Source organism: Vulpes vulpes, chromosome 14, assembly GCF_048418805.1.
Source record: "Vulpes vulpes isolate BD-2025 chromosome 14, VulVul3, whole genome shotgun sequence".
NCBI lineage: Eukaryota > Metazoa > Chordata > Mammalia > Carnivora > Canidae > Vulpes > Vulpes vulpes.
In genome coordinates this window covers 35,772,914-35,800,563 of record NC_132793.1, presented here as the reverse complement: position 1 = coordinate 35,800,563, position 27,650 = coordinate 35,772,914, and the positions used below count along the sequence as shown (strand labels likewise).

The following is a 27,650-nucleotide window of genomic DNA, read 5'->3' as shown; positions in this document are numbered from 1 at the left end:
GTTATTAAAAAGGTCGGAAAGCAAAAGTGGCTTTCACGATGCCGGATAAACTTTAAAATAGCGATACGCATAACTTCGTAATTCTTTTGAATTCTCCACAGAATAAAACTTTTGTCCTCGAAGTAAGAAGCAGGATGGGGAGACAGCGCCCGAACCGCCCACTTGGTGAAGGGTAAAGTTGCACTTTGCCCGACCTCCTCAGAGGAAGGGCTCCGAGCAAAAGCTCGGTGAAGGCGACCGGCTCTCACTGCGCATGTCCACTTTCCAGCCCGATCCAGGGAGGCGGTGACGAGCGAGTCCTCCTCTCCTGGTTTTGGAGGCAGACGTAAAAGAGGGCGGGGAATTGGCGCCTGGCGACGAGTCGGGCGCCCTCGGAAGCCCGGGCTGCGGAAATCCGTTGGCTACTTTGTCATTCATTCAATAACAGCTCTGAAGTGCGCGCCACTTGGCAGATTCTGTGCCCTGACGCGTCCACTTGATGTTATTTAAATTCCTTAGTTTCAACTCATTTGCTGAGACGAACACCTAATAAGCACCGCCCCCGTCCTTCCGGTCTCGGCCAAAGGCTTTCTGGGCTGAGAACCTCGCGAGAACCCGGAGAAGCGGCCTGTGAGCAGCGCCCGCGCCTGCGCCTGCGCCCGCGCCCACCCAGCGCCGCGCATGCTCCGTGTCCGCGCGCCGAGCGCAGGTTACCAGCACCGGCTGCGGCGGCGGCGTGGGGCCCGGCCTCTGGGGGCAGCTGGCGGCGGCGGCCTAGGGAGGCTCAGCGGCTGGCGGGCAGGTGAGCGCGCTGGCACCTCAGGTGGAAAACCTGCTTTCTGCCTGGCCGGAGAGAGGGGAGGTGGACTTGTTGGTGCCTCCTACCCCATCCCGGGAAGGTCACTGGTGTCTTCGCTGAAGGATACTTGGGGGCGGGGACGAGGAGGAGGCCGGCTTCTTAGAAAACTAAAGACCGACACTTAACACAGCCGCAGCCCGTGTTTGCTGATGGGAGTGTTCCCGTAGAGGGCAGAGTTCTGGGTGTGGACCCCCCGCCCCCGTGTGCGGGCCGCACCGTGCGTGGATGGAGGAGGTGTGCCCGCGGGAGCGCCGACTGCACCTGCGCCGACTGCACCTGCGCCGCCCGCGCCTCGCGGGGCCGGGACTGGCCGGCCCCGCCCTCGCAGGGAGAGGGAGGGCGCTGTGTGCCCGGCCGGGCTCGGGGCTGGGGCCGCCTGACGTGGACCTGGACGTCAGAACTGTTGCACCGCATGGTTAGTGCCCACTGTGTGAAAGCAGAAGCAGGGCTCCGGGGACTTGACTTTATGGGGACGGAAATCCTTTAGAGATGGAAACCCCCTGGGTCAGGTTCATCCTTTTCTCGAGTAGGACCGTGCCCAGATACTGTTGCTGTGTCGGAGGCTCTCAGTTCTGGCAGTTTGATCCAGTCACTCATTCACTAACCTTGCCCATTTGTGTGTATATTCCTATGTATATATTGGTGACAGTGTGCTGAGTTAGCAGATTCAGCAGTGATCAAGACAGACACAGTCCCTGACCCCCGTGGAGCTTATATTGTAGTGACGGGAGAAGAAACCATAAACAAGTACTCTGATGATGAGCAAGATGTTTCCGGATTGTCCGAGGTTGGGTTCCCTGGGAAGCAGACTCCAAGGAGGAGATTTGTGGGTGGGACGTTTATTAGGAAGAGCTTCTTTGGGTCTCACAAAGGAATAAAGGAAGCAGGAATTGGTGGATAGAAAAAGTTAAGCTGCACTGCAGCCCCAAGGGAACTTTAACTGGGGTCCTGGGGTCCACCTGGGTGGTCATTGGATGCCTGCTGTACTGAAAAGAAGGGGAGACTTCCGCTCTTTTCAACCAAGTCATTCCTGGAAGGGGGCTGACAACTGAGGGCTGTCTCCGCAATCCCAAGAGCTAGGGAAATAACCCTTTCCTTCTTAAAGGGGATCAGGGTGGTGCATCATAGCATTCCCCCACAACAGTAGGGCTTTGAAGGTAGTGGTGGGATGTGTTAGGGAGTAATGGGTGTGGGAGAGGGAAGAAATTTAGAGTGGGTGCTCAGAAAAAGGCTGAGTAGGTGACACGTGAATTACAGCTGAAGCACAAGAATGAGCTCCCCAGTGCAGGACAAGGTGGGGGAAGATACTCCGCTTTTTGCTCTGCACTGAGAATACAACAGAAAACAAATGGCTGCTACCTTCTGTTACAGTGGGTGGCTGTTACTGGTTCTCATACATATTGACTCCCTGCTATGACTAAAGATGGAGTACGTAAAAATAGATGGAAACTAATTCAGAGGAAGATAGAGGAGAAACTGAGAGGTCCAGAAGTTTTGAAAAATTAGTAACTTTTGGTAAAGACTTTTAATCTCTACAGTTTTGTTTTGTTTTTGGGGGGTTTCCTGCTCGCATACAGCAGTTAATCTATGTTTTATTTAGATTGTGCCTTTCTCTTCTCAAGCTTTCTCTTTGAGGACAGGAACCATGCCTTATTCATTACAGTAGTCCCACCCTCACCCAGCCTAATGTCCTGTAGTACCCAATAGACATTTGCATAGAATTAATCTCACACGTATTCGACGTGAATATTGATAAGCCCAAGTGATAGAAACACTGTTTTGGGATCTGTCTCTACAATACTCTTCAGTTTTATAAATTACAACCAAATATTAATTGAAATATTAAATGATAATACACTATTGCTTTGGTCAGAATCTCCAGAGATGCCTATTTCTGTTAATTTGTATTAAAGATAATATCTTTCCAATAGTAATAGTTGCCATGTGTTGAGTGCTTCCCACGTACCAGACCCTGTACTAAGCCATAAATACATAAATATATATATATATATGTAGTGATCTTCATAATATAGCCAATATTACAGACTATTAAATTGAGGCAGAAGAGAAGTGATTTGCCCAAGATTATAACTAATTTTTGGTGGTTAGAATTCAATTCCCATCATTATTTAATTCCTTTGCTGTTAAGTAACATAACATTTCAGGAGTTACCTTTCCTATAACATCCTAGAATCTGATTACAGCTCTACCTCCCTCTAATCTAAATAGCCCCAGAAACGTGGGAAGTTCTTTCATCAGAACCGGGGTATTTTTATTCACATCTAGACTAACTGAAACTGCCACTGAAGCAGGCCTCCTTTGTGGGGACCGCTTCCCTTAGTAAAGCATTCCTGTCCTCTCCTGTTTTTGCTATACTCTGGGCTGGCTCTGTTCCTTTTGAAATAATGAAAATGAACAATAGCTAATCACGGAGTCCAGACTAAATGGCAGAAATGTATTTACTTCACGACAACCTTGTGATGTGGAAGTCATCATTACATTCATTTTACAGATGATGACACTGAGGCATAGTGAGATTAAGGGACTCATCCAAAGTCAAGCTAGTTGTGAAGTGCTGAGGTGGAGATTGAAAGCTCAGGCAATAGGATTCCACAGTTCATCCCCTTAATCGCACTACCCAGCAATGCCTTCTTACTAAAATGATTTGCTGTGCTTTACCTTCTGAAAACTGGTAGATAGAAACTAGATCCTGGTGGGCTTCGGTGCTGTACTAAGAAATTTAGATTTCACCTTCAAATAAAAAATATCACTAATGGCTTCTAAGCAAAGCATAAACAACCAGATTTGGGTTTTTTGCAAGATGGCTGTTAAATGGTTGGAGAATATTTAGGGAGGAACAAAAGAGAACAGTGGTTCTCAAACTTTAACTTAAAAAACACAGATTACTGGACCCCACCCTAGAGTTTATGATTTGGTAGGTCAGAGGTGGCCCAAAAACTTGCCTTTCTTATAAGGTGATGATGCTAATGCTACTGATGAGGGGAACCACACTTTGAGATTATAAGCAGGGACATCACATGAAGTGATGAGGGTCTGGACTATGACTGTGGGGAGAGGTTATATGAGATTACCATGTCAAATGGCAGGACTGCGTGCTGACTTGATGAGGAATACAAGGAAAAGGCAGAGACCACTATATCCAGACTTTTGAATTCGAAAGGCTTAGTAGGTAATGCTTTTGTTTTTGTTTTTTAACCAAAATAGTTAATAGAGGTAGAACAGCAGTTTGGGAATGAAAGAGGATTCATATTTACGTGAAATGAGTTTAGACTGTTTGTGGGTACAGGTAGAGGTGAACAGTAGCTGTTGGATGTGTGTGAGCTGAAGATGAAGGTGCAGCCAACATTGATGGATGGATGTGCTATAATAGGAGCTGTGGATGTGAGTGAGACCACCCAGAGAACGGACACAGGGAAGAGACAGAGACGACTGAGAACAGGTCTTTGATGAGGGTGAATAGGTGGATAGAAACCGAGGCCCTAAGGGGCCAGTTAACTGCACACTTGATCTGGAACAATCTGGCTTTCAGTGTGATATGCACTCCCCTTCCCCGACCATCCTCAGCATCAAATGGCAGCCAGTTGTAAAAACAGCAAGGGAATATAAAGTTTAAGTATACTTAGGTATAAACTCTAAACAACAATACAACCTTTCTCATACACAGCCTGAAGTAAACTGATTTACTTTTTCATTAGGCCCTAATCACTCATTCACTGTTCAAATTTTGGGCTGCCGACAATTAGTAAAGCTCCCATATAACTTGTGATGCTTTCAGTATATTATTTATTTATAAAGACACTGAATTCACATCAATGGTGGGAGAGGTAGTAGAGACCATAAAATACATAACGGTTGACCTTCACTGTGTTCTAGACCAGCTGTGCTATATAAGCACAGTAGCTACTGGGTGTAGGTCAAGCCGACCTTGGGAGTGGGGAGAACTATGGTAGGATTTTACCAAATAGAAACTTTAGAACTTGGGTATGATCCACTCAGTTCACCAAGAGCTGATAGTAATGTATTTGGTGTGTGTGTTTTTACAAGATGAAAATTGAGCAAAACTGTTATTTTTGATGATACAGATAGAAAAGGGGGGGGGGAACACTTGATCTCTGTCAGTCAGTTGAATAAGCATGAAGACAGTACACAGAAATTTCAAATGTATACACAGAAAGTGCCAACATTTAAACTGCCATATTAAAAACTGAGGATATTTTTGATGTCAGAGATTGGAGTTCAGAAATGAAGATTTCCCAAATAACTAAAGCCACCATTATCATTGTAAAAGGAAAGGCCTCCTACAGCTCCAGTAAACTTCATCACATATAATTACAAGATCTGGGCTAATTGTTTGTTTAACATTCTGTCTAGTGTCCTCTTCACATTTAAATTGCTTTTGGTGGAAGTTTTTAAAAATTATTATTTTTCAAATACTTTTAAGCAGAGCGGTAATGAAAGCCTGAATTAGAATCTACCTTACATTGTGTCCAAAAGACCAGCAGATGGCGCTCAGCAAGCCCGGTAGACAAAGGGATGACCTTTTACAGAATATTTCTTGGACCTAGGTTGCTGTAGGCCTAATTTAGTAATGGCCAGTAACAAAACTTGATGGTTGTAATTGACATGATGCTACACAGAAAGAGTAAACTGACATCTAGAACCAGGCTGTTTAGGATTTGGTAGGAAGCTTCATTGCCTTTTGGTCCTTTGCCTTACTGTCCTGTTCTGTCACCCAGAAACCTGCATTTAGCTTGGATGTGACAAGCCGCAGCAAGCCTGTCAGAGGCCTTAGTGGTAGAAATTGAAGAGATAATTCCTGTAATACATAGTAGAAGGAAGGAGAGTTGCTACTTTAGATACAGAAATACTGTAACTTGAGATACTATTTGTGGTCTGAAGTAATATATCTGTGTTTTCCTTTCTTGGCCTTTTTATTTATATGTATGTACTCAGAAGATTACAATATTTTATTAAGGTGGAGGAGATAAAGCAAGCTTCTCCCCATTTTGTTCATTAACTCTTGCTGTTCATTCTATACTAAGAATTAAGCTAAAGAAAACTGAACTAAAATTAGCACAGCTAATCTGAACTATTAGTAGGTCACAGATGTGTATTTGCAGGATATAGACTCTTAATTTTGGATAAGTTGGCACAAGACCAGTGTTAACCTCTTACATACCTGACATGAGAATCAGAAAAACATGCCAGGCTTAATGCATTAGGATAGTTGATCTAGGTGACTCTTACAAATGTGCACGATGCACTCAGAATGTTCTTCTTGTCCATCATCGTGCACTGAAAATTCTGGTTAAATCTACTGCCAAAGCTGGGTCACTAATTCTTGACTTTTGAAAATGGCCTGAAAGAATACCAGCCAAGATTTTAGGACTCCAAAATCCAAGCTGAGTCCCACAATTAACTGAAAGTAATCTTGGAATCAGTCATTTATTGTTTCCTCATTTATGAAGTGGCCTCATAAAACTGCTATGAAAACAAAATGAGAAAAAATGAGAAACCTTTGGAATAATGCAAGATTAGAGTATATAAAAGCATTATCTGTGTTAAGATTGCCTCTGAATGTTTTTTAAATTTAACGAAAGTCCTTTCAATCAATAAAACTATACATGCTATTTTACTTGACCTAAACTTAGTAATTTTACTTCTCTCCCTTTCTCTCATCTTTCCAAGACTCCCATGCTTTCTTGGTTTGTTAAAAGTGCGCTTAAAGAAGATTCAGAAAAGATAAGAGAAAGGCAGTTGCAGGTCCACCAAAGTCGGGTAAGGAGGAGGAAAAATTCTGCTCTCATTTCTGTTGCTTCACTCCAGGCAAACTTGTAAAGCTCAATGAATAAACAGGAAGGACTTCCTTATTTTCAGGGACCAGCCTGTTACTGTTCATCACGTCTGATCATTTTGAGTGCATTCTTGTTTTGTTTCAGACTCAGGAATCTCTCCTGTCAGTAAAAGAGCTCCATGTCACTTGCAATGACTTGCCAGGTGTTTTGAGGGAAGGACTATCTCAAGAGAAGTTGTATTTAGCTTAATTTCCCATTTCCCAAATTGAATCTCAGTATCCCTTCTGCTCAGGGATACTATGGGACTTTGTAAAAGTCAAGGTTTTAAAAATCTCATAAATTCATTTGGAAAATGAGTTAATGAAAAAAATCTGATAATTCTTTCTATTATCCTGAGAAGCAGCATATAGGGACTGTAAGCAAGGACTTACAGGGAGAGAGAGAGAGAGAGACAGAGACACAGGCAGAGGGAGAAGCAGGCTCCATGCAGGGAGCCTGATTTGGGACTCGATCCCAGGTCTCCAGGATCATGCCCCTGGCTGAAGGTGGCGCTAAACCACTGAGCCACCAAGGCTGCCCTATATTTCCTAACTTTAAAAAGCAAGCCTATATTATATTAGAAGTGGCAGGATGCTACTTTTCATTTTGAAAAAATCCCACAGAAGAATTGAAAAAAGAAAAATTGTTAAAATTTTATCCCCAAAATATATTTGATTGTATGTTAAAGCTTCACAAGAAGATAGGGAGCATATTACCTCACTTCCAGGTTGAATGTCAAATTTCAAAAGTCTATTGTTTTTTTTTCTTAAAACTAATAATGAGCTTTACTTAATAAAGTCTAATGTGTTTTGTCCTGGGAAGTGGGTTCTTCAGGCAGTTGGATACATATGATTGCTGGAAAGCTATTATATGAAAGAAATGAAGGAGATTAAAGTTTCTGTACCATTTTAAAAGATTGCTAGTTCCATCTGGTTTGATGGAGATGGACTATTAGGTATACAATGTGGTAGTATTTTTATGTAAATTAAAAAGCCCTATCATCCTGATCCTGATAGTTTTCCAAGCATCTCAGTACAACAGAATAATTACCGGAAAATAGTTACCTGCCTCTCACTCCCATTAGCTAAATCAATATATGAGATCTAGAGGAAATGGGGGCATGTAGATGTTGCATAAACATTAAAGCAATTAATCATTAGATCAGTCTACATTAGTTGCTAACCAGGAAGCCTGTTAACGGGACCTCAGTGACAATGGCCAATAATGAGTTTTCAACCAAAATAGATAATAATTCCCAGTTTTAACTAAGCCTAAGTGTAGAAAAAGATACATAGACCCTTAAGTTATCCTAATGGAAATGAATAATAGACTGTCAAACACAAAGTTTATGTAAATAAAATGGAATGCCTCCTTTGTCCTTAACCCTTGGATGACCCAAGGAGTCATTAAAGGTACACTAACTTGATGCTAATCCAGACTCTTCTCAAAGAAAGTTCACGGGTACATCATCACACACTGTGTTCTACATGGAGAGAATATTCTGTACATTTTCCCAAACATTGCTGTTACAGATTGTAGTTTATTTAATTGGTTCTGAATTTTAGTTATTGAGTTCTTTGTCCCAACTTTATTATTTTATTCTTTTATACAACTCTCTTTTCTGTAAACAGTTTCCCCAAAAGTTTATAATTCAAGAAAAATCTGATAAATACTGAATTATGTTAGTAATCAGGGAGAAGTAAACCGTGAATAGAGGAGATGCCATCCATTAAAAGTAATGTGTCTTGATAACCTCATGTCGAGAGTGTCAGAGGTGCTGGAGTCACCGTAAGTATTGATGAGACTAGATATGAATGACGATATCTTTGAAACCTTTCATTGAAGGTATTTTGTGGGCAAAATATCAAATCTGTCAACACAAGCCAGTTCACTGGTGCAGCCTGTCTCTCTTTCCCTCTATGAAGCAGTTCTTACTATAGTTCTTCCTCATTACCCCAAATCACGGAGGGTTTTATTGTATCCTCAAATTGAAGGCATTTTGTACAGTGGGCTTCACAGTGAAATTTAATGATACAGTTCATTGTGATTGGCTTTCTCTAGAGACAGAATAAGTATGTCAATCAAAGGTATGGTCCCTAAAGGTTACAAAAAGTATATAGGATACAAGAGCACTTTATCTTTTTTATATATTTTATTTATTTATTTATTCATGAAAGACAGAGAGAGAGAAAGGCAGAGACACAGGCAGAGGGAGAAGCAGGCTCCATGCAGGGAGTCTGATGCAGGACTCGATCCAGGGTCTCCAGGATCACGCCCTGGGCCAAAAGCAGGCACTAAACTGCTGAGCCACCCAAGGGTCCCACAAGAGCACTTTAGAACAGGAAAAGGGCATAAAATACTTTCAGTTACAAAGTAGGCCATTATTTTTTCCATAAAATAGTTTTTTACAACAAACTCCTTATAAAATGTGGATTTGGACACTGGAAGAAAGGGTTTCTAATGCTGGAAGTGATATGTGTACATAGGCATAACTCTAAGCTTTCTGTTTATTTCTTTTTTAAGATTTATTTATTCTAAAGAGAGCACATGTGCTAGAGTGGCACATAGGACAGAGGGAGGGAGGGAGAATCCCAAGCAGACTCCCTGCTGAGCACAGAGCCCCACACAGGGCTGGATCTCACGACACTGAGATCATGACTTAAGCGGAAATCAGGAGTCGGATGCTCAACTGATTGAGCCACCCACGTACCCCTCTATTTTTAATACACACAGAACACTGAGGCAGTTAAGGTGTTTAACTCGTTAGCAGCATATTTTAATCTTGACTTAAAAGGGAAAAGAGTTCTGTTCATTTTTCTAATGGCATTCATACAAAATTATTGTAACATAAAAGACTGCATGATACTGAAACTCAGATACATGCAGTTGAACCTAATTCTAATTCTTAGTTATACTCCTTAGTATACCCTATAGGGTAGAGTTATTAGTTATAAGGGCAAACATTAAAATCCTGTGCTTCTGGACATAAGTAGAAATGGCATTAATTCATCCTACCTCAGAGCGCATGCCAAAATTCACTTGCTACATGTGGAATCCATGCATGACTGTCCCAGTCTCAGCTGAAACACCATCACTTACGTGTGTCAGAATGCAGAATCTAAATTCTTAGTGCATGTATAAGGATTACCATTTGATTCTTCTGTTAAAATTCTGACTAAATGTAATTTTTTTAAATCTAGTTTTACTGTGGCTCAGAGAATTTATAATTAATTATATAAGGAAAATGATATCTATGCATGAGCATTTCCAAAGATTTCTATAGCTTTTCTAGCAGGTCATACGGCTCCTTTACAATCTTTAACTAAAGGTTTATGTTGCTTTATAAGTTTCTCAAGCCTGACTTCCTGCTATCCCTTTGAACCTACAACATATCCTTTTTTTTTCTTTTTTTTTTTTTAATTCATGAGAGACAAGGAGAGAGAGATGCAGAGACATAGGCAAAGGGAGAGGCAGGCTCCATGCAGGGAGCCCGACGTGGGACTCCATCCTGGGTCTCCAGGATCACGCCCTGGGCTGAAGGCGGCGCTAAACCGCTGAGCCACCCGGGCTTGCCCCAACATACCCATTTTTGTTAGTTAATATTACACTATATTGCACCCCAAAATATTTAATAGTTGACTTTTATTAGAGTGCAATATTCTACTTGTAGCAGTTCATAGATGTAACTTGAAGGGAGTTGTTTTGTTCTTGTCTCTACTTTACCTGTTGCCCTTTTCCTAGGTTCACTGATGCTGAAGTACTATGAGTTTTCAGAACTTCTGGAAAGACTATAAAGTTCTAATTGTTATGGTACCTTTAGTTGGGCTCATACATATGGGATGGCACAGAATCAAGAGCAGCCCTGTTTTCCAAATGCCTAATAAGGACAATGTTTCTGAGCCAGAAAATCCGGAACTTGGATGTCCTCCGAAGAGTCACATCCAAGGGAAATAGCAGGCTTGGAATCTTCAGGTAAGTTCAGTTTTATCTGGTCAACCAAATGGTATGTTCCAATGATGAGAAACATAATCCTTTTTTTTTTTTTTTTTTTTTTTACAGATTTTATTTATTTATTCGTGAGAAACACACACACACACACACACACACACACACACACACACAGGCAGAGACACAGGCAGAGGGAGAAGCAGGCTCCATGCAGGGAGCCCGACATGGGACTCGATCCCGGGTCTCCAGGATCACTTCTCGGCCAAAGGCAGGTGCTAAACCGCTGAGCCAGCCAGGGATCCCCCGAGAAACATAATCTTTAAAAAAAAAAAAATAGCTCTGGGAGGAAAAAATTTAAGTTGGTAATAAGTTACCTACTGTTTTTATTATGACCCACTGATATAATATTCTGCGCTTGCTTCTAGAAAAGTTTGTTCCATGGCGACCTTTGACAGTTGCCTTGCGAAGTCATTTGGATGAAAGGAGAAAGAATAGCCCATTACTTATCCTTTCCTTTTCATTAAGGATGTCGCAAAGATCATTTGGGTGTGTCCAAAAGAGCAGTTGTCTACTTGCCATAAATCCATCCCAGAGCATATAAATCTGTAACTTATAAAAGTTCTCTCCTTTATTTTTATTGTTCTGTTTCTTTCCAAGGCAAATAATACTAATTGTATTCCTTCTTTAAAATCTAATTTTTTTGTATCTAATATTTTAGTTTCAAAATAATTTACTTTTGAGAGTCAGTAAAGTAAGAGAATATAGTTACATAATTGAGGATTATAATCCCTCAAGTATAATTCCAAAATGTTCTAAAATCCAAAAGGTTTTGTCATAATTCCTTTGGTAGCAAAACTTGATCTTAACACATGAGGCAATTTACAGTCTGTATTTCACTCAATATGAATATTTAGTTTCACTGCAGAAATACTGTTATGTTTGATTATGAGTGTTATATTATGATTATATTGCTTATGGGTATTAAACTCTATAGTATTTTGATTATGGGTACTAGTCACTATATTATTTTTCTAAAATCCCAGAAATTCTGAATTATGAAATTAATCTGGCCCCAAATAAAATTAATCTGGCCCCAAATAGAGAATTATAGCCCTATAATTGTGGAGCATTTTCTATCTTAATATACCTTTTGACCTTCAGATGAGTAATAATGTGCTTTAAACTTTGACATAAGGTAGGTCAATTTAGGGTCAGCTCCTTATAGAAGGAAGACTTCAGTAAGATTTTCCTCGTTCTTAAAAGGTCTATGATTTTGACATATGATAAAACTATGATATAATATTACATTATTTTAAATCAAGATTTTATTTTTAAATGCTCTCAAAGAGAAAGGGAAGAGCATGGCTTAAAGTATTAGACAATTATTATAAAAAGCCAAATAGTAAAATATCAGAAGCTTCGTAAAAAAGTATCCTTAAGACATTCTGTGTAAGATTTGTGTTTATAAAGGGAGTTTTAGTGGACATGATCAGGGAGTTAGAGTTTATTAGATGCTTGATTTTTTTTTTTTTATTTCTGAGCTTTTCTAGACTATAATGAAATCATTAGAGAGAGTGCATAGGTGTGCATGTGTAGAGGGAGTGAGAATTCATGTATAGTGTAATATAGTGTGTATGTGTATTACTTATGGCATAATTTTTTCCCCTTTAATTCTTGTCATAGGAGTTTGGAGGCCTGCTAACCAAACTTTGGGCTTTGTTTTCTCCTTCTGTGAAAAGAAATACAAGGAATATTATTGAGGTATTCCTAGAGGAAAAGTAAAGTTGAGAAAAGAAAACATCCCCTCTAAAATATTAAGGTAAAAATAGAGATTTTGGATGTCAGTGTTGCAGCACTTAGAAGTCTTAGAATGATCAACACTGCTAGTCAAGCATCAGAAACAGATACTAAAACAAGTTTGGGATGAGCAAATGTTAAACCAGATTCAGAGTGAGTTAAATACTGATTCTATCAAAAAAAATGTACTGGTATATGTACCTTATTATTTTTTAATTTTTACTTTTTGTGAGATTTGTTTATTTTAGCGAGGGGGGTGCACAAGCAGGGGAAGACAGACTCCCTGCTGAGCACAGATTCCCAACACAGGGCTCAATTCTAGGATCCGAAGATCATGACCTGAGCCCAAATCAAGTCTGAGGGGCACCTGAGTGGCTCAATGGTTGAGCATCTGCCTTTGACTTAGGTCCTGATCGCGGGGTCCTGGGATCGAGTTCTGCATCAGGCTCCCCATAGGGATCCTGCTTCTCCCTCTGCCTATGTCTCTGCCTCTCTCTCTCTGTCTCTCATGAATAAACAAATAAAACCTTCTGAGAAAGAAAGAAAAAAAGAAAGTCACTTAGTCAAGTCTGATGCTTAACCAGCTGAGCCACCCAGGCACTCCATAACTTTTACTTTTATTATGGAAAATAGCAAACATACCCCAAAATAGAGAATAGTATATTCAACTCTTTTTAAGATTTTATTTATTTATTCATGAGAGACACAGAGAAAGAGGTAGAGACACAGGCAGAGGGAGAAGCAGGGAACCGGATGTGGGACTTGATCACAGAACCCCGGGATCATGACCTGAACCAAAGGCAGACGCTTAACCACTGAGCCACCCAGGCATCCCAATACATTCAACTCTTGATTATCCATCACCCAGCTTTAACACTTAACAATATTTTCCCAGTCTTCTTTTATCTATCCTTCCGTCTCCACCCCCTTTTTTATTGCTGCCAGTATTTTAAAGCAAATCCCAAGCTTCAGTGTATATCTTTAACATTAAGGATAAATACACAACCGTAAGTGCATTATAACACTGAAAAAAAATTTTTTTTCATATAGCACAAGCTATCTTTTTTTTTTTTGTATATTTTTTTATTGGAGTTCAATTTGCCAACATACAGCATAACACCTAGTGCTCATCCCGTCAAGTGCCCCCCTCAGTGCCCATCACCCAGTCACCCCATCCTCCCCACCCACCTCCCCTTCCACTACCCCTTTGTTCGTTTCCCAGAGTTAGGAGTCTCTCATGTTCTCATTTTCACTGATATTTTCCAGTCATTTTCTCTCCTTTCCCCTTTATTCCCTTTCACTATTTTTTGTATTTTATATTCCCCAAATGAATGAGACCATATAATGTTTGTCCTTCTCCGATTGACTTACCCAGCATAATACCTTCCAGTTCCATCCATGTTGAAGCAAATGGTGGGTATTTGTCATTTCTAATGGCTGAGTAATATTCCATTGTATATATAAACCATGTCTTCTTTATCCATTCCTCTTTTGATGGACACTGAGGCTCCTTCCACAGTTTGACAATTGTGGACATTGCTGCTGTAAACATTGGGGTGCAGGTGTCCTGCTGTTTCACTGCATCTATATCTTTGGGGTAAATTTCCAGCAGTGCAATTGCTGGGTCATAGGGTAGCTTTATTTTTAACTCTTTGAGGAACCTCCACACAGTTTTCCAGAGTGGCTGTACCAGTTCATGTTCCCACCAACAACACTAAAAAAATTAATGGTAACAACTTACTACCATTGGATACCCAGGGCCATGTATGTATTTCCAAATTTGTCTTTTAAAAAATCTCCTGGGGGGATCCCTGGGTGGCGCAGCGGTTTGGCGCCTGCCTTTGGCCCAGGGCGCGATCCTGGAGACCCCGGATCGAATCCCACATCAGGCTCCCGGTGCATGGAGCCTGCTTCTTCCTCCGCCTGTGTCTCTGCCTCTCTCTCTCTCTCTCTGTGTGACTATCATAAATAAATTTAAAAAAAAAATGAAAAAAAAATTTTAAATTTAAAAAATCTCCTGGGGATCCCTGGTGGCTCAACAGTTTGGTGCCTGCCTTCGGCCCAGGGCCTTATCCTGGACTCCCGGGATTGAGTCCCGCGTCGGGCTCCTTGTATGGAGCCTGCTTCTCCCTCTGCCTCTCTCTCTCTCTCCCTCTCTCTCTCTCTCTCTCTGTGTCTCTCATGAATGAATAAATAAAATCTTTAAAAAAATAAAAAATAAAATAAAAAATCTCCTTTATAGGTGGTTTGTTGGAATTGGAATCCAAACAAGGTCCACATACTGCATTTGATAGATATTATCTCTCTCTTTTCAACTACTAGATTTCCCCTCCCAGTCTGCTGCTTTTTGAATGTCCCACATTCTGAATTTGGTTGATTGAGTCCTCATTTTGTCATTTAATGAGTTTCTCACTCCCGTATCTCCTGTAATCTGGTAGTTAGATCAGAAGGCCTGCTCTGATTTACTTTTTTTCTTCTTGAAAAAGAATACTTCACAGATGTGCTATTATGGTATACATCCTAGTGAATCATATTGTTTCATCTTTAATATCTAGTCCACTTTCAGTGTTGCTAAGATTAAAGTGCGTCATGGGGCGCCTGTGGCTAAGTCAGTTAAGCTTCTGGCTTAGGCTCAGGTCATGATCTCAGGGTCCTGGGTCCTGCTCAGCAGGGAGCCTACTTGTCCCTCTCCCTCTGTTCCTCCCTACCTCTCGCTTGAGCTCTCTGTAGCACGCTCTCTCTCACATAAGTAAATAAAAATTTTTTTAAAGATTTTTTTATGTATTTATTCATGAGAGACACAGAGAGAGAGAGGCAGAGACACAGTCAGAGGGAGAAGCAGGCTCCATGCTCCATGCAGGGAGCCCCACGTGGGACTCGATCCCAGGTCTCCAGGATCACTCCCTAGGCTGAAGATGGCACTAAACTGCTGAGCCACCGGGGCTGCCCAAATAAAATCTTCCAAAAAAAAAATAATAAATTACATTATCAGTCCAATCTCTCCATTATAAAATCTATTATAAAATTTATTTATGATCACACACCTGGGTAGCTCAAGTCTGTTGAGTGTCTGACTCTTGATTTTGGCTAAGTCATGATCTCAGGATTGTGGGATCAAGCCCCATGACAGGCTCCATAATGGGTGTGGAGCCTGCTTGGAATTCTGTCTTTCTTCCTTTGACCCTCCCCCCCCCCAAAAAAATTATTTATGATCATTGTTCTAGTCTAGGCATTGGCAAACTTTTTTCTATAAATGACCAGACAGTAAATATTTTAGGCTTTGCAGACCATACAGTCTACTACTCAAGTTTCTATTGTAGCACAAAAGCATTCATTCATAATACATGAGCATGAGCCAATAAGAATTTATTTACAAAAATAGTCAGCAGTATATGGCCCATGGGCTGTAATTTGCCAGCCATCAAGGTGGTTTTCCTTAGGGGTTGCAAAATGATGTTCAAATTCTGTCATTCCTTTTCCATTTATGAGCTAGAACAACTTTCCCTCATCAGCAATTCAGTTACCCCTCAAAATGAATTTATCAGGAAAAGCAAGATAATTGCTTTATTTTCTTTATTAGTTTTTACAAAAATGAGTTAATGCCCTAATAGCAATGAGGGTTTTGGGGTTTGATGACAATGTGAATTCATGAGTTTGCATATTATTTGAATTATCTCAAGCTATTATTATCAATATTCTTTTTATGACTCAAATTGTACCATCTTGGATGCCCTCCAAGTTGACTCCTCTTTTTTTCCTTTGCTCTTTGATATGACCCAAATATTATTTTTTGACAAAAAAACAGTCCTGAGCTCATCTTGTGTGTTTCTTACCTCAAACCTAGAATCAGCCATTTCTCCAAGGAAACCTGGCTTTTTTTTAGGAGAAAACTTTACCTGTTTTTATTTCTTTAAATCATAATTTATAATGTATGTCTAAATTCAGAATACAGTCATGTAAATTTTACTGTTATTTTAATTAAGTTACCATTACTGCAAAAGCCTGCCTGCCAAGCCCATGCATCCAGGAAGTCAGTCGTTCCTGTATGGTAGCATTTGGAACTGGCCAGCCTTATAGAATATGTTTGGTTCATTTCATTTCCTTCAATTGTAGCTTGTTTTAAATGGATCTAGACCCACAAGTTAGCGAATTTTGACATCCTAAAAATGATTTCGGAGTCACCAACATTTTAGTGATTTCTTCCTTTCTCATTTTATACAGATATTAGCCAAAAGATGGGGTTACTGGTCTCACTACCACAAGACTGTTAGAGGTGCCAACTTAACAAATTTGACTTTTGAAAAGTTGTGTGTCACTGTTACATATTGAAAAAAAAATTTATTTTTTAACTAGAAAAATCATTTTATTGGTCTCAGTTTCTGTTATGATTTGTGTTGTACTATATCATGTAAAATAATGTATGGAAGTCACTTCACTAAGGTTTCATTTAAACGTATGTCCCAGATTTTGCTGAATCTAAAATTACCATTGAAATAATATTTAAGTACCTTGGCTGTTCCTGGCTTAAGATGAAAGATTTTTTCCTCATCTTGTAAAAAAAGACGACCAAAGCTTTATTGCAGGGAGAGAACTAGCCATCATTGCCTTTCCTTTATTGGGCCCAGTTGCCATGGTTACAGTCCTTTAAATGGGGAGGAGTGGTAACCAAAATAACGCTTTGAATAACACTCCCTCCCTCTCTTCACCTCTTTGCACATCTTCACAGCACCTTTTTGGTCTGTATCACACTATGTATGCCATAATCTACTTCAGGTATACTGTAGTCAGGTAGTCCAATTAGTTTTATTTATGCTAAATATTGTCCAAGTGATGAGCATAATTATCATATTCCTGAAAATAATAATTGGCTGAACCTTCACCTTCAAAGCACCTAACCTCAACAGATAAGGTCTATGACCTGAGATTTTTTATGTTTTTTGCACACATTATTAAAGTGTCAGGATTTTATGCCTCAAAGCACACAATTTATTTACAGCTTTGTTAAGGAAGCCAGCAGAAGTTGCAACTGCACTTGTTAACATTTTATGGTATTTAGACCTTTTGAGATCAAATTGCAAATCAGATCCCATTTTTCTCTTTGTCAAACAGCATATCTTCTGGTTTTTATATGTACTGTCATTAACCAGAGTCTTGGAGAGGATTCAGTTGTAGGACATTAAAACTTAGACAGTCATTGATTAATGGAATAAAATTAGTTCTGATGTTAGCCAAACATTGAAAACATGGTTTATTCTTTAAAAAAAAAAAAGGCAGACACTTACCTGAGCCACCCAGATGCCCCCAAAAGACATGGCTTATTCTTTGGTACAATGTGCTGTGCAGATTTATACAGTTAGAGGTAGCCTGTACAATACAGAGTGTGTCTACTATAAAGAGACTAACAGTGCTCTTATTTCATAATTATTTACAAGCAGGGTTTGATGTAAGTGTATCTTTGTTTAGACCTACAGTTTCCAAGTAAACCAGAATTATAGAAAAAACATTAAATCTTGATGTTAGAGAATAAAAACATTTGGGTTTTTTTTTTTTTTAAAAGACTCGGTTTTATAATGAGTTTTATAATGTAGCATTTCTCTTATAGAGGCATACTATTTTCAAATAACCTTACTGTAAGCTTTCTAGCTATGATGTTCTGCATTCCAAAATCATTTGGATATCAGTACTTTTTCTTGTAGGGATTCATTGAAGAACAAAGGAATGACTGTTAGCCTGAGTGGATTTTGTGGAGTTTTGTGCCAATTAGTAATTCCTTTATCTAAAGAGGGAGCAGAGCATCAAAATATTAAGCTGCATTCTATTAAATGTTTGGAATTACTTCTCTGAAATGTTTTTCCTTTATTTCTTACAGAAAGAAGTGTCTTTGAATCTGAGCTTGATATTGAAAGAAGAGATGAAAAACACCAGCTGGATTAGAAAGAACTGGCTTCTTGTAGCTGGGGTGTCTTTCATAGGTGTCCATCTTGGAACATACTTTATACAGAGGGCTGCAAAAGAATCTGTAAAATCTCAATCTAGAGGCAAACAACAGAGTATTGGAGACTGAAGTAAAAATAAATATTTGGAATTACTAATATGTCATTAAGTCATTACATGCTAATTAGCTTCATAAATCTGGAGCTATTTAGTTTTATAGCCACATTGTTACATGTTCAAGACTTCCATTCCTGAAGATTAATTTTTTTTTCTAAATGTCAAGACCCCTGACAATGCAGTAAATAGAAAAAACATGGTTAACAAAATAAAAGCCATCTTCACCAATTACCGCCTGAAGTAAGATGTCTCGTTTAGAAGCTAAAAAGCCGTCGTTGTGTAAAAGTGAGCCACTGACAAGTGAGAGAGTCAGGGCCACACTTTGTGTCTTGAAAGGAATCCTGACATCAAGCTATGGCCCTTCGGGTAGGCTGAAGCAAGTGCATAGCAGCTTCGGAGGCTGTGTGTGTACAACCTCACAGTCGTCGGCCCTACTCTCTAACCTTCCCGTCACCCATCCCATCTTAAAGATCCTGACAACATCCATGCAGAATCATGTGTCATGCTTCAGGGACTGTGGCTTATTCATGGCCATTCTTTGCTGCAATCTGATTGAAAATGTTCAGAGAACAGGCTTGACACCCACCACTGTTACTAAATTAAATCAGCATCTCTTGAGCCTCTGCACCAGTTACCTCAAGTCCGAGTCCTGTGGTTGTCGAATTCTAGTTGACTTTAGTAGTCCTCAGACCCTCCTTTGTTTGGTGCGCAGTATCATTACAAGTAAACCTGCCTGTATGCTCACCAGAGAGGAAAGAGACCATCTCAGTGCTTTGATTCTGAGAGCCTTTTTGCTTACAATTCCAGAAAACACCAAAGACCGCCTCATTTTAGGAAACAGTATAATTGTGCCTTTAAAAGGTCAGAGGGTTTTAGATTCTTGTGTATTACCCGGAATTCTTATTGAAATGTCAGAAATTCAGTTGATGAAGATCTTACCTATCAAAAAATCCGAAGCCTTCAAGGTAGCACTCTTTTGTGCTTCTTTATCAGGAGATCTCTCTGATACTGGAGAAGGAACTGTGGTGGTCACTTATGGGGTTTCTCTTGAAAATGCAGTCCTGGAGCAGTTGCTCAGCTTAGGGAGGCAGCTTGTCAGTGATCACGTAGATCTTGTTGTGTGTCAGAAAGTTATACACCCGTCTTTGAAACAGTTTCTCAGTATGCATCGTGTCATTGCCATAGACCGAGTTGGAGTAGCTCTGATGGAACCCCTGAGTAAAGTGACAGGTAAAAAGCACCTTCAGCTTTTGCTCCTTACAGTTAATAAATGACCCCTTTTTTTTGAGCGTAGACATTCTTGATGTGTGTCACTGTTAACATCTTGAAAAGTTTTAGAAGCTGCCAACCTCAACAGCATGTGTATCATTTCTGCCAGAAAAGGTGGTTTCTCAAAAACATCCTATAATGTTCATTTTCTAAAAATTGAGTGATTATGGCAATTTCTAGGTATTTTCCAATCCCAGAAAGGCTACAGAATCTGTTAAAAATCTAAAACTATTAACTCCCCCAAATACCTTAGGAGTATGGAGAAGTTTAACAGCTTCACAATACTTTAATACTTTACACAAAATTCTTCTACTTGAATATTACAAACCTCTTACATTATATTCAGAAGGTAATTTTGTAGCTAAAATATCTCCTTTTCTCTACTTTTCTACCTCTTCACTACTGTACTTCTGCCTAAATTCCTAATTAGGGGTGGGTAGGTGGGTGGATGTGTGCGCACACTAGCTTTAAATATCCCAGATATTTCCAGCTGAGCTCCTTGAGAATCAGGATTGTCTTTTATTTTTAGTACGGACAACAGGCCTGGTCCACAGTAGGTGTTCTAAAACGTTTGTTCAACTGACTCACGTGATAAGATACAGAATTGTAACAGGCAAGAAATTCACTGTATTTTGTAAATTAAAATCTGAATAAGGTTGATATTCACCTATTAATTACAGCCAAAGAAACCTGACCATGTAGAGTTAATGATTTGAGCCACTTTCAATATCCCTTTAATTGCATTGATATCAGTCATTCCATTCTGATCAATTGCAACATTTATCAGACAAGCCATTGTTAAAGTTTACTATTTTTAGTTTTTAGTTATTAACAAGTCATTAAAAGGTGGTAGTATGCATGTCAGTATTGAATACCTAATATCTCTGTGTTATTGCCCTATCTTTATAAGGCTGTCCACGATTGTCAAAGTGGAAATTATTAAATAGTGGAAATGGTTCTGTGGAACTCACTGTTGATGTTCTGGATTAGACCCATAGTTTTAAATATTTACTGGTTTTTCATGACTTTTCCGGTTGGAAATATTAGGTATTACAGATTATTTAGTTTATTTAGTTTTTAAATTTGAGCCAGGTGGCTCAGTGGATTAAGTGTCCTACTCTTGATTCTGGCTCAGGTCATGATCTCAGGTTTGTGAGAGTTTTAAAGATTCACTCTCTAACAACAACAACAAAAAGAAAACAAAACAAACAAACAAAAAGAAAGAGTGCCTCGGTGGTTCAGTTGGTTTAGTGTCTGCATTTGGCTGGGGGCATGATCCCAGAGTCCTGGGATTAAGTCACTCATTAGGCTCTCTGCTCAGCAAGGAGTCAGCTTCTCCCTCTCCCTCTCCGCCTCCTCCCTGCTCATGCACTCTCATTCTCTCTCACTCTCAAATAAATAAAATCTTTTTAAAAATATATACTTCAAAAATATTAAAATGTGAAACATTTTGCCATAGAAATAATAGTTTAGGGACACCTGGGTGGCTCAATGGTTGAGCGTCTGCCTTCGACCCAAGGCGTGATCCTGGAGTCCGGGGACCAAGTCCTACAACAGGCTCCCTGCATGGAGCCTGCTTCTCTCTCTGCCTGTGTCTCTACCTCTCTTAGAAAAAAATCTTAGAAAAAAAAAAAAAGTTTAAGGGGGCACTGGGTTACCATACCAGCCAACAATTCTTATTTATCCCATATATAATTAGAACATAGTGTAAATAGCCACAGCTTTAATCCTGGTTCTTGGGAGCAAAGACCTTTGGAGATGAAGGGGGAAAACAACTATACCTGAGCCCATGGCTCAGGTAAACTATGTTTTCCACCTTCCCTAGTTTATCTAAGTTAATGTTACCTCCATCCTCCCCCTTTCAGACAAAATTCCTCTTTATTGATACAGATTAAGTAGGGTTATTGTGCATGGGCCCCTGGTGTGTTTGAAGCTTGTCATGGGCATACAGAAGATTGAACCTTTGATTTGTTTTATTTGTGAAGGAGATAATACCATCCCCATTTTACTCCTGTAGGGGGACCCATTCAGAAAAATTAAGTGACATGAGTGACTTGCTTCGTGTCCAGTGGGTCATAAGCAGCAGAGCCAGATCCTCTCAATACAAAGATTTTCTGTTGCACCCACCAAATGAAATAATAAATCTTGTAGTTTTTTTTTTAATCCTTAAATTTTAGATCATCCAAGTATTCCTTATTCTTTGAGGCTTCAGAAGAGAAAAATCTATTCAAAGAAGTCTAGTTGTTCATGATTATTTTCTGGGCTCCTGCAAATTTTTTAAGCTCCCAGAAAATATACTCACATTTCTGTGTGCCTTTTTCTAGAGAATACAAAATAGCTCCTAACAGATGTTCAATGAAGTCTGTAAACCAAAAGAACCTCTGCTTTATTTGTATGTCATTTTAATAGAATACTACTTGTTTTATAGGTATTAGAAGCATCTTGTTATTTATATTTCACGTTTTAAGTATATGCTTAAAAAATAAAGTATATGCTTGTGGGACTTTTAATATTGGCTAAGAATCAATTTTAAATGATTATAAGTTCCATCTTTACTCATATATTTTGTGTTTTCTAAACTTTAAAAAATAGGAACACAGCCTATTGGTTCCATAAGCTCAATCTCTCCTAGTAGTTATGGAAGCGTGAAAGATTTGTGCCCTGCAAAATTTGGCTTCAAACATTTTCTCCATCTTATTCCTTATGAAGCAACTATCTGCAGCTTGCTTCTCTGCAACAGAAATGATACTGCCTGGGATGAGCTGAAGGTAGGTCACAGACTCTGCATTCCATTATCTAGGGGCTGAGGCAGGGATTAAATAGACAATAGTTTTTTTCATATAGGTGAGCTATGTATTTTGTTTTTTGTAACTTTCCCAGGTGATATAGAAAGCAAAAACAACAAAAATGATGGAATTAAAGTCATAAGTAAGCTGATTTACTTACCTGTGATATTACAGTAGACTGGTAGCAAGTGCTACCAGTTACTATTTCTAGTATTTACAAGCAATGTAAAGATCTTTAACATGTGAACTTTTCTTAGTAATTAACTTGAACTCTGTACTTTTTTATGCTAATGTGTATGAATAATTCACTGAGAAAATTAGTTCCCCAGCCATACCCATCATCCACCTCTTAATAGAATTTGTTGTCTTCTACAATAACAAATGCAACTTAGAAGTGATAACTGGGGGATCCCTGGGTGGCTCAGCGGTTTGGTGCCTGCCTTTGGCCCAGGGTGTGATCCTGGAGTCCCGGCATTGAGTCCCACGTCGGGCTCCCTGCGCGGAGCCTGCTTCTCCCTCTGCCTGTGTCTGTGCCTCTCTCTCTTTCTCTTTCTCTCTCTGTGTCTCTCATGAATAAATAAAATCTTAAAAAAAAAAAAAGTGATAACCTGTGGTATTGGTCACAATCTTAAGGATTCATGTATACTCAAGAATATATTTTAGGTAAATATGAAAGGTTCTGTGTTTTTATTACTACTGGGTTATAGATATTATTACTTCCACAGCAACTTGAATGGAATTCTATAGCATGTATACAGCTAACTTATTTAGACTGAAATAATTTTTTTTAGTAGAAATACTAGCAAACCTTGCTGACCCAGTTATTTTGAGGCCATCCATTTGTGAATCTCAGTTTGAAGAACGAAGTATATATGAAAGATGATATTGTCCATGGAGACAAACATCTGGCTAAAGTATTTTTCTTTAATTTCTAATCTTTATTATTCCAAAATGTATTAATTACATTACAACCTTGGCAACACAAGTTTTTTCTTTTGCAACTAAAATTCAGCTCTTTGAGTCTACTACATAAGTTCCCTTGAAAACATGGTTATGTTTCTTTGTGTGTCTGATGCCAATGTCTGATTCTGATAATTCGTCTCTTTTTTAGCTCACATGTCAAACTGCACTGCATGTTTTGCAATTAACCATCAAGGAACCATGTGTTTTGTTGGGAGGCGGCTGTACTGAAACTCATTTGGCAGCATATATCAGACACAAGGTAGGTTAGGTAGTCTGCTCAGATTATCTAAATTCTCAGCAACATTTGTTTTATAGATAATAAACCAAATCACAATACCCTGCAGCCTTTAATGCTTACTTTCTCAGTAGTATAATTCAGATTTTGTATTTGAAAACACTTGAGGAAAATAATACTCGCAAATATAAGGTAGTATCTTTATCACAATGATTATTATCAATCCAGCCTTTCACCAAATGATCACAATCTTTGAGTATTGTGAAATACTGCGTGTTGAAATGAGCATTCTGGTAATGTAAATTATATACAGATTTCAACTGCCGCAGTACGATAATAATTGATAGTCATAATGAAAGTATTAAGATTCTACAAAATACTTCAGTACCTTCTGGACTATCAAGAAAAGACTTAGTTTCATTTAATAAAGCATTCCAAGCACTAGATTCTATTATAATTTTTAAATTTGCATCTATTTATGATATAAATTCTATCAAATAGAATGTTTTTTATTCATTTTAAGAAACTCTGTGTCCTGATAATAGATAAACTTAGTGCAGGATAGTTCTGATTAATTATTTCATAAATACTGACCTACTTTATTTGAAAATAGATACAGAAAGGTATGTGTTTTCCAGATATTTGCAGTTGATTCTTTGGTTAGTCAGGAATGTTATCAAGAGACTGCAGGGGGTGGCTGGGTGGCTCAGTCAGTTGAGCTTCTGACTCGAACTCAGCTCAAGTCTCAGGGTTGTGAGTTCAAGCCCTGCATTGAACTTTAAAAATAAAAAAAGAAAGCAAGAGAGACTGCATAGCTTCCAGTGGCTGACTAGGATTAGAGAGAGAATACATGCTTTTTACGGATATGCCCCACCCTGGTTCCCAAAATGATTTAAAATCTATTTGATGATAAAGTCCATTCATGAAAGGTTACTAGAATATACATTATGAAAAACAAAATAAATTAGTGCCCATGTATTGATGCTGAATATACAATAATATAGCCTGCAAATTGAATTAAGTAAACTAGAAAAAGTTTTTTGGAAGAGGAAAGTTTTTTGAGTAGGATTTTGAAGAAACAACACAGCACTGAAAATATGGGAAAAGAATACACAGTAAAGATGGTCTCATCTGGTTCATACCTCCTGGGCAGAAAAAAAAAAAAACAAACGATTGCTGCTTTGAAATAATTTAGATATGGGTTTTAACTATCATTCAGTTATTAGCTTGCTAATATATTACTTCTTTCATGAAATTGCTAGGATAAACTTTTTTAGAATGGTGGAACAAAAAAAGTTTAGCATTTTATTACCTTTCAATTAATTTAAAGAGATTATTTTTAAAACATTGATGTGAAAATTGCACATGTCCCTAAATGGCTTTTGTCTCAATAATTATGTGTGTTCTCATTTTAAACAAATCTCAAACACTTTGCCAGCTAAGTACTTCATTTGGATATTAGCCTTCAGGAACCTCCTCCTAATATATGCATTATGCCTTGTTCATATATTGAGGAGGCATGACTGGGCAGTCATTCAGAGAAAGCTGATGATGGGGTTTATTCTGATTCATTCATTCTGATAACATGACTAGCATATATTTATACTATAACCAACCCAATTAAGGGATAATAGCCTGGCCAGAGGACCCATGTTTGCCCATTAACATTGTGCTGAACCCCTAAGGAAATTGAGCATAAGTAGTAACTTTATAAGGGTCTGATCAAGTATCTTATTTTTAAGAACCATTTTTATAATACTGTTCTGTGTGTGTTTTCAATGGTTTTATTACTCTTTAGACTTGTAATGAGCCAGAAAGCATTCTCAAAGATGATGGATTTACTCAAACAGAACTTCAACTAAGCACCGAAGCATTCTGCAGTGCCTTAGAATCTGTCGCTGGCTCTTTAGAACACGATGGAGGTGAAATTCTTACCGACATGAAGTATGGACACTTTTGGTCTGCTCACGCAGAGGCTCCCTCTATTGTTAACTGGCCAGATTTGCTCTCAAGATGTGGCTGTGGACTCTATAATAGCCAGGAGGAACTCCACTGGTCTTTCTTAAAAAGTACTCGGCATCCCTTTGTACCACAAACCTACCTTCCACATGAAGCTACAGGCTCAGCCGACAACCTGACCTTGGACTGTTTTACTGCTAAGCTTAGTGGCCTGCAGGTGGCTGTGGAGACTGCCAATTTGATTTTGGACCTTTCATATGTCATTGAAGATAAAAATTGATAGGATAGCATGTTTATATTTTTTAAAAACCTAGTCAGGTGTCAGTTAAGAAAAATGTTGAATGTATTTTTTTTCTCTCCCAAAGGCCTGCTATGCATATTTGGATAGATTATTCATAAAATTATAGAGATACTTAGATAAGGGGGAAAAGTATGATTCTTAAATAGAAATACCATAGCATATTAAAAATATGAAGCGTTGTTATTAAAGATAGTACAGTTATCTTAGGGCTTCCGCAGATGCCTCAGTATGTTCTAAATTTTTGTTATTTTTACATCATTCAAGAGTACAGAAATAAAAAAACTTCCTAATCTATGCTCTAGTTTGGATATACTTACTATAGATACTTTTTAGTAGTAATTACACGTTTAAAATATAAAATTAGATTCCAAAGTATCACAAAGCTCCCAATACATATTGTTCAATCAAGAGAAGTACTCAAACTGCACATTTAGTAAAATTTTAGTGTTCTTTACCTGAGGCACTATCATTCAGTGGTTAAGTAACTGTTGTCGAGCCTGACCTACCTATAATTTCCAGTTTTATCACAGTTCTTTGGGTTATTTTGAGGAAATGTGTGATTAGGAAAAAAAATTACTTATATAGTAACTAAGCAGTATAGAGAAAAGAAGTGGAAAAGTTATTTCTCTAGTTCACTCAGTAGTGTAAAGAAGAAACCAGAACAACTCTCATATTCAAAGTAGAGACACTTGATGTTTCACCAAGGAATATAATTTGCATTTTATGCAAATGTAACCAATGTATTGATAAATTGAAGAAGAAATACAGGATGCAGCTTGAAGAATAAGTATGGAGCTATAGCAGATGTTATATTAAACCTTAGGAAAACATTTTGAAAAATTTTGGAAAATTAAACAATGTAAGAGTCAGTGATCAGATCTATGGCCATGCTAGAAGGAGACAGAATTTTTACACAATTTCCTCCAAAATTCTTCTGTACTACAAAAGAATTTTGGGCAGCCCGGGTGGCTCAGCGGTTTAGAGCCTGCTTTCAGCCCAGGCTGGAAGGCTGGAAGCCCAGGCTGGATCCCTGGAGACTTGGGATCGGGTCCCACATTGGGCTCCCTGCATGGAGCCTGCTTCTCCCTCTGCCTGTGTCTCTGCCTCTCTCTGTGTGTCTCATGAATAAATAAATAAAATCTTTTTAAAAAATACAAAAGAATTTTTACCCTGAGCCAAAGAAAAAACTGCAATACAAACTCACAGCAATGTAATAAATATTGAAAACTCAGCTGTACCCCATGCTTCATAAAATACTCTTAAATTTTACTTCTTTATTGTTAGGGTCAATTAGAAGGGTAGTATGGTAGGGTGGCCTTTAAGATGGCCCCCAGTGACCCCTCGCACTCCTGGTCTTCACACCCTTGCACAATCTCCTTTCCTTGCATGTGGGCTTAATGTAGGAACTCCTCTGAGTCTCCATTTCCCTTTGTGAACAGGAATGTCTTATTGCAGTTCTCCTATGTCTGCTTTATTATTATATGTTGGGAGCAAAAGGCACATGACTTGTCCCATTAGCTTTGGGTCTCCAGATGAAGAGGAGTTCCAAAGCATATCCAGAGGAGCTTTGCCCACCCTGACCTGATTTCAGTGATAAGATTCTGTACTTCAAGCTGATATTGTAAGGCAGTGAGACTTTTGGGAATCT

The 27,650-nt window shown here is 38.8% G+C and overlaps 3 protein-coding genes across 5 annotated transcripts; all 3 read left to right on the top strand.

The window, feature by feature from the left end:
• Positions 1–333: 333 nt before the first annotated feature.
• Positions 334–26,296, top strand: MKKS (MKKS centrosomal shuttling protein). The gene is made up of 7 exons (XM_026012276.2): positions 334–781; positions 10,435–10,665; positions 12,325–12,460; positions 18,308–19,719; positions 22,351–22,526; positions 23,656–23,766; positions 25,541–26,296. The coding sequence occupies exons 4-7, from the start codon at positions 18,735–18,737 to the stop codon at positions 25,979–25,981; spliced, it is 1,713 nt and encodes a 570-aa protein (XP_025868061.1). The 5' UTR covers positions 334–781; positions 10,435–10,665; positions 12,325–12,460; positions 18,308–18,734; the 3' UTR covers positions 25,982–26,296.
• LOC140593720 (uncharacterized) lies at positions 10,456–18,717 on the top strand. Of its 3 annotated transcripts, XR_011996965.1 has the most exons (4): positions 10,456–10,665; positions 10,753–10,909; positions 12,325–12,460; positions 18,308–18,717. XR_011996965.1 is itself a non-coding variant. In XM_072736391.1 (2 exons), exon 1 carries the CDS (start codon positions 10,456–10,458, stop codon positions 10,645–10,647), a length of 192 nt encoding a protein of 63 aa, XP_072592492.1. In that variant the 3' UTR covers positions 10,648–10,665; positions 18,308–18,717. The 3 variants fall into 3 exon arrangements, 2 of the variants coding, with proteins under 2 accessions (XP_072592492.1, XP_072592491.1); XM_072736391.1 differs by lacking the exons at positions 10,753–10,909; positions 12,325–12,460; XM_072736390.1 differs by lacking the exons at positions 10,753–10,909; positions 18,308–18,717.
• Positions 18,350–18,717, top strand: LOC140595396 (uncharacterized). The gene has a single exon (XM_072736392.1). The coding sequence runs from the start codon at positions 18,350–18,352 to the stop codon at positions 18,500–18,502; it is 153 nt and encodes a 50-aa protein (XP_072592493.1). The 3' UTR covers positions 18,503–18,717.
• Positions 26,297–27,650: the final 1,354 nt, after the last annotated feature.

Excerpts from the sequence above, each read along its gene's own strand:
- LOC140593720 (XM_072736391.1), top strand. The coding sequence starts at position 10,456 with ATGAGTTTTCAGAACTTCTGGAAAGACTATAAAGTTCTAATTGTTATG.
- MKKS (XM_026012276.2), top strand. The coding sequence starts at position 18,735 with ATGTCTCGTTTAGAAGCTAAAAAGCCGTCGTTGTGTAAAAGTGAGCCA. Across the intron at positions 22,527-23,655 it reads CTGCCTGGGATGAGCTGAAG|CTCACATGTCAAACTGCACT; the intron begins GTAGGTCACAGA and ends TCTCTTTTTTAG. Across the intron at positions 23,767-25,540 it reads CAGCATATATCAGACACAAG|ACTTGTAATGAGCCAGAAAG; the intron begins GTAGGTTAGGTA and ends ATTACTCTTTAG.
- LOC140595396 (XM_072736392.1), top strand. The coding sequence starts at position 18,350 with ATGAAAAACACCAGCTGGATTAGAAAGAACTGGCTTCTTGTAGCTGGG.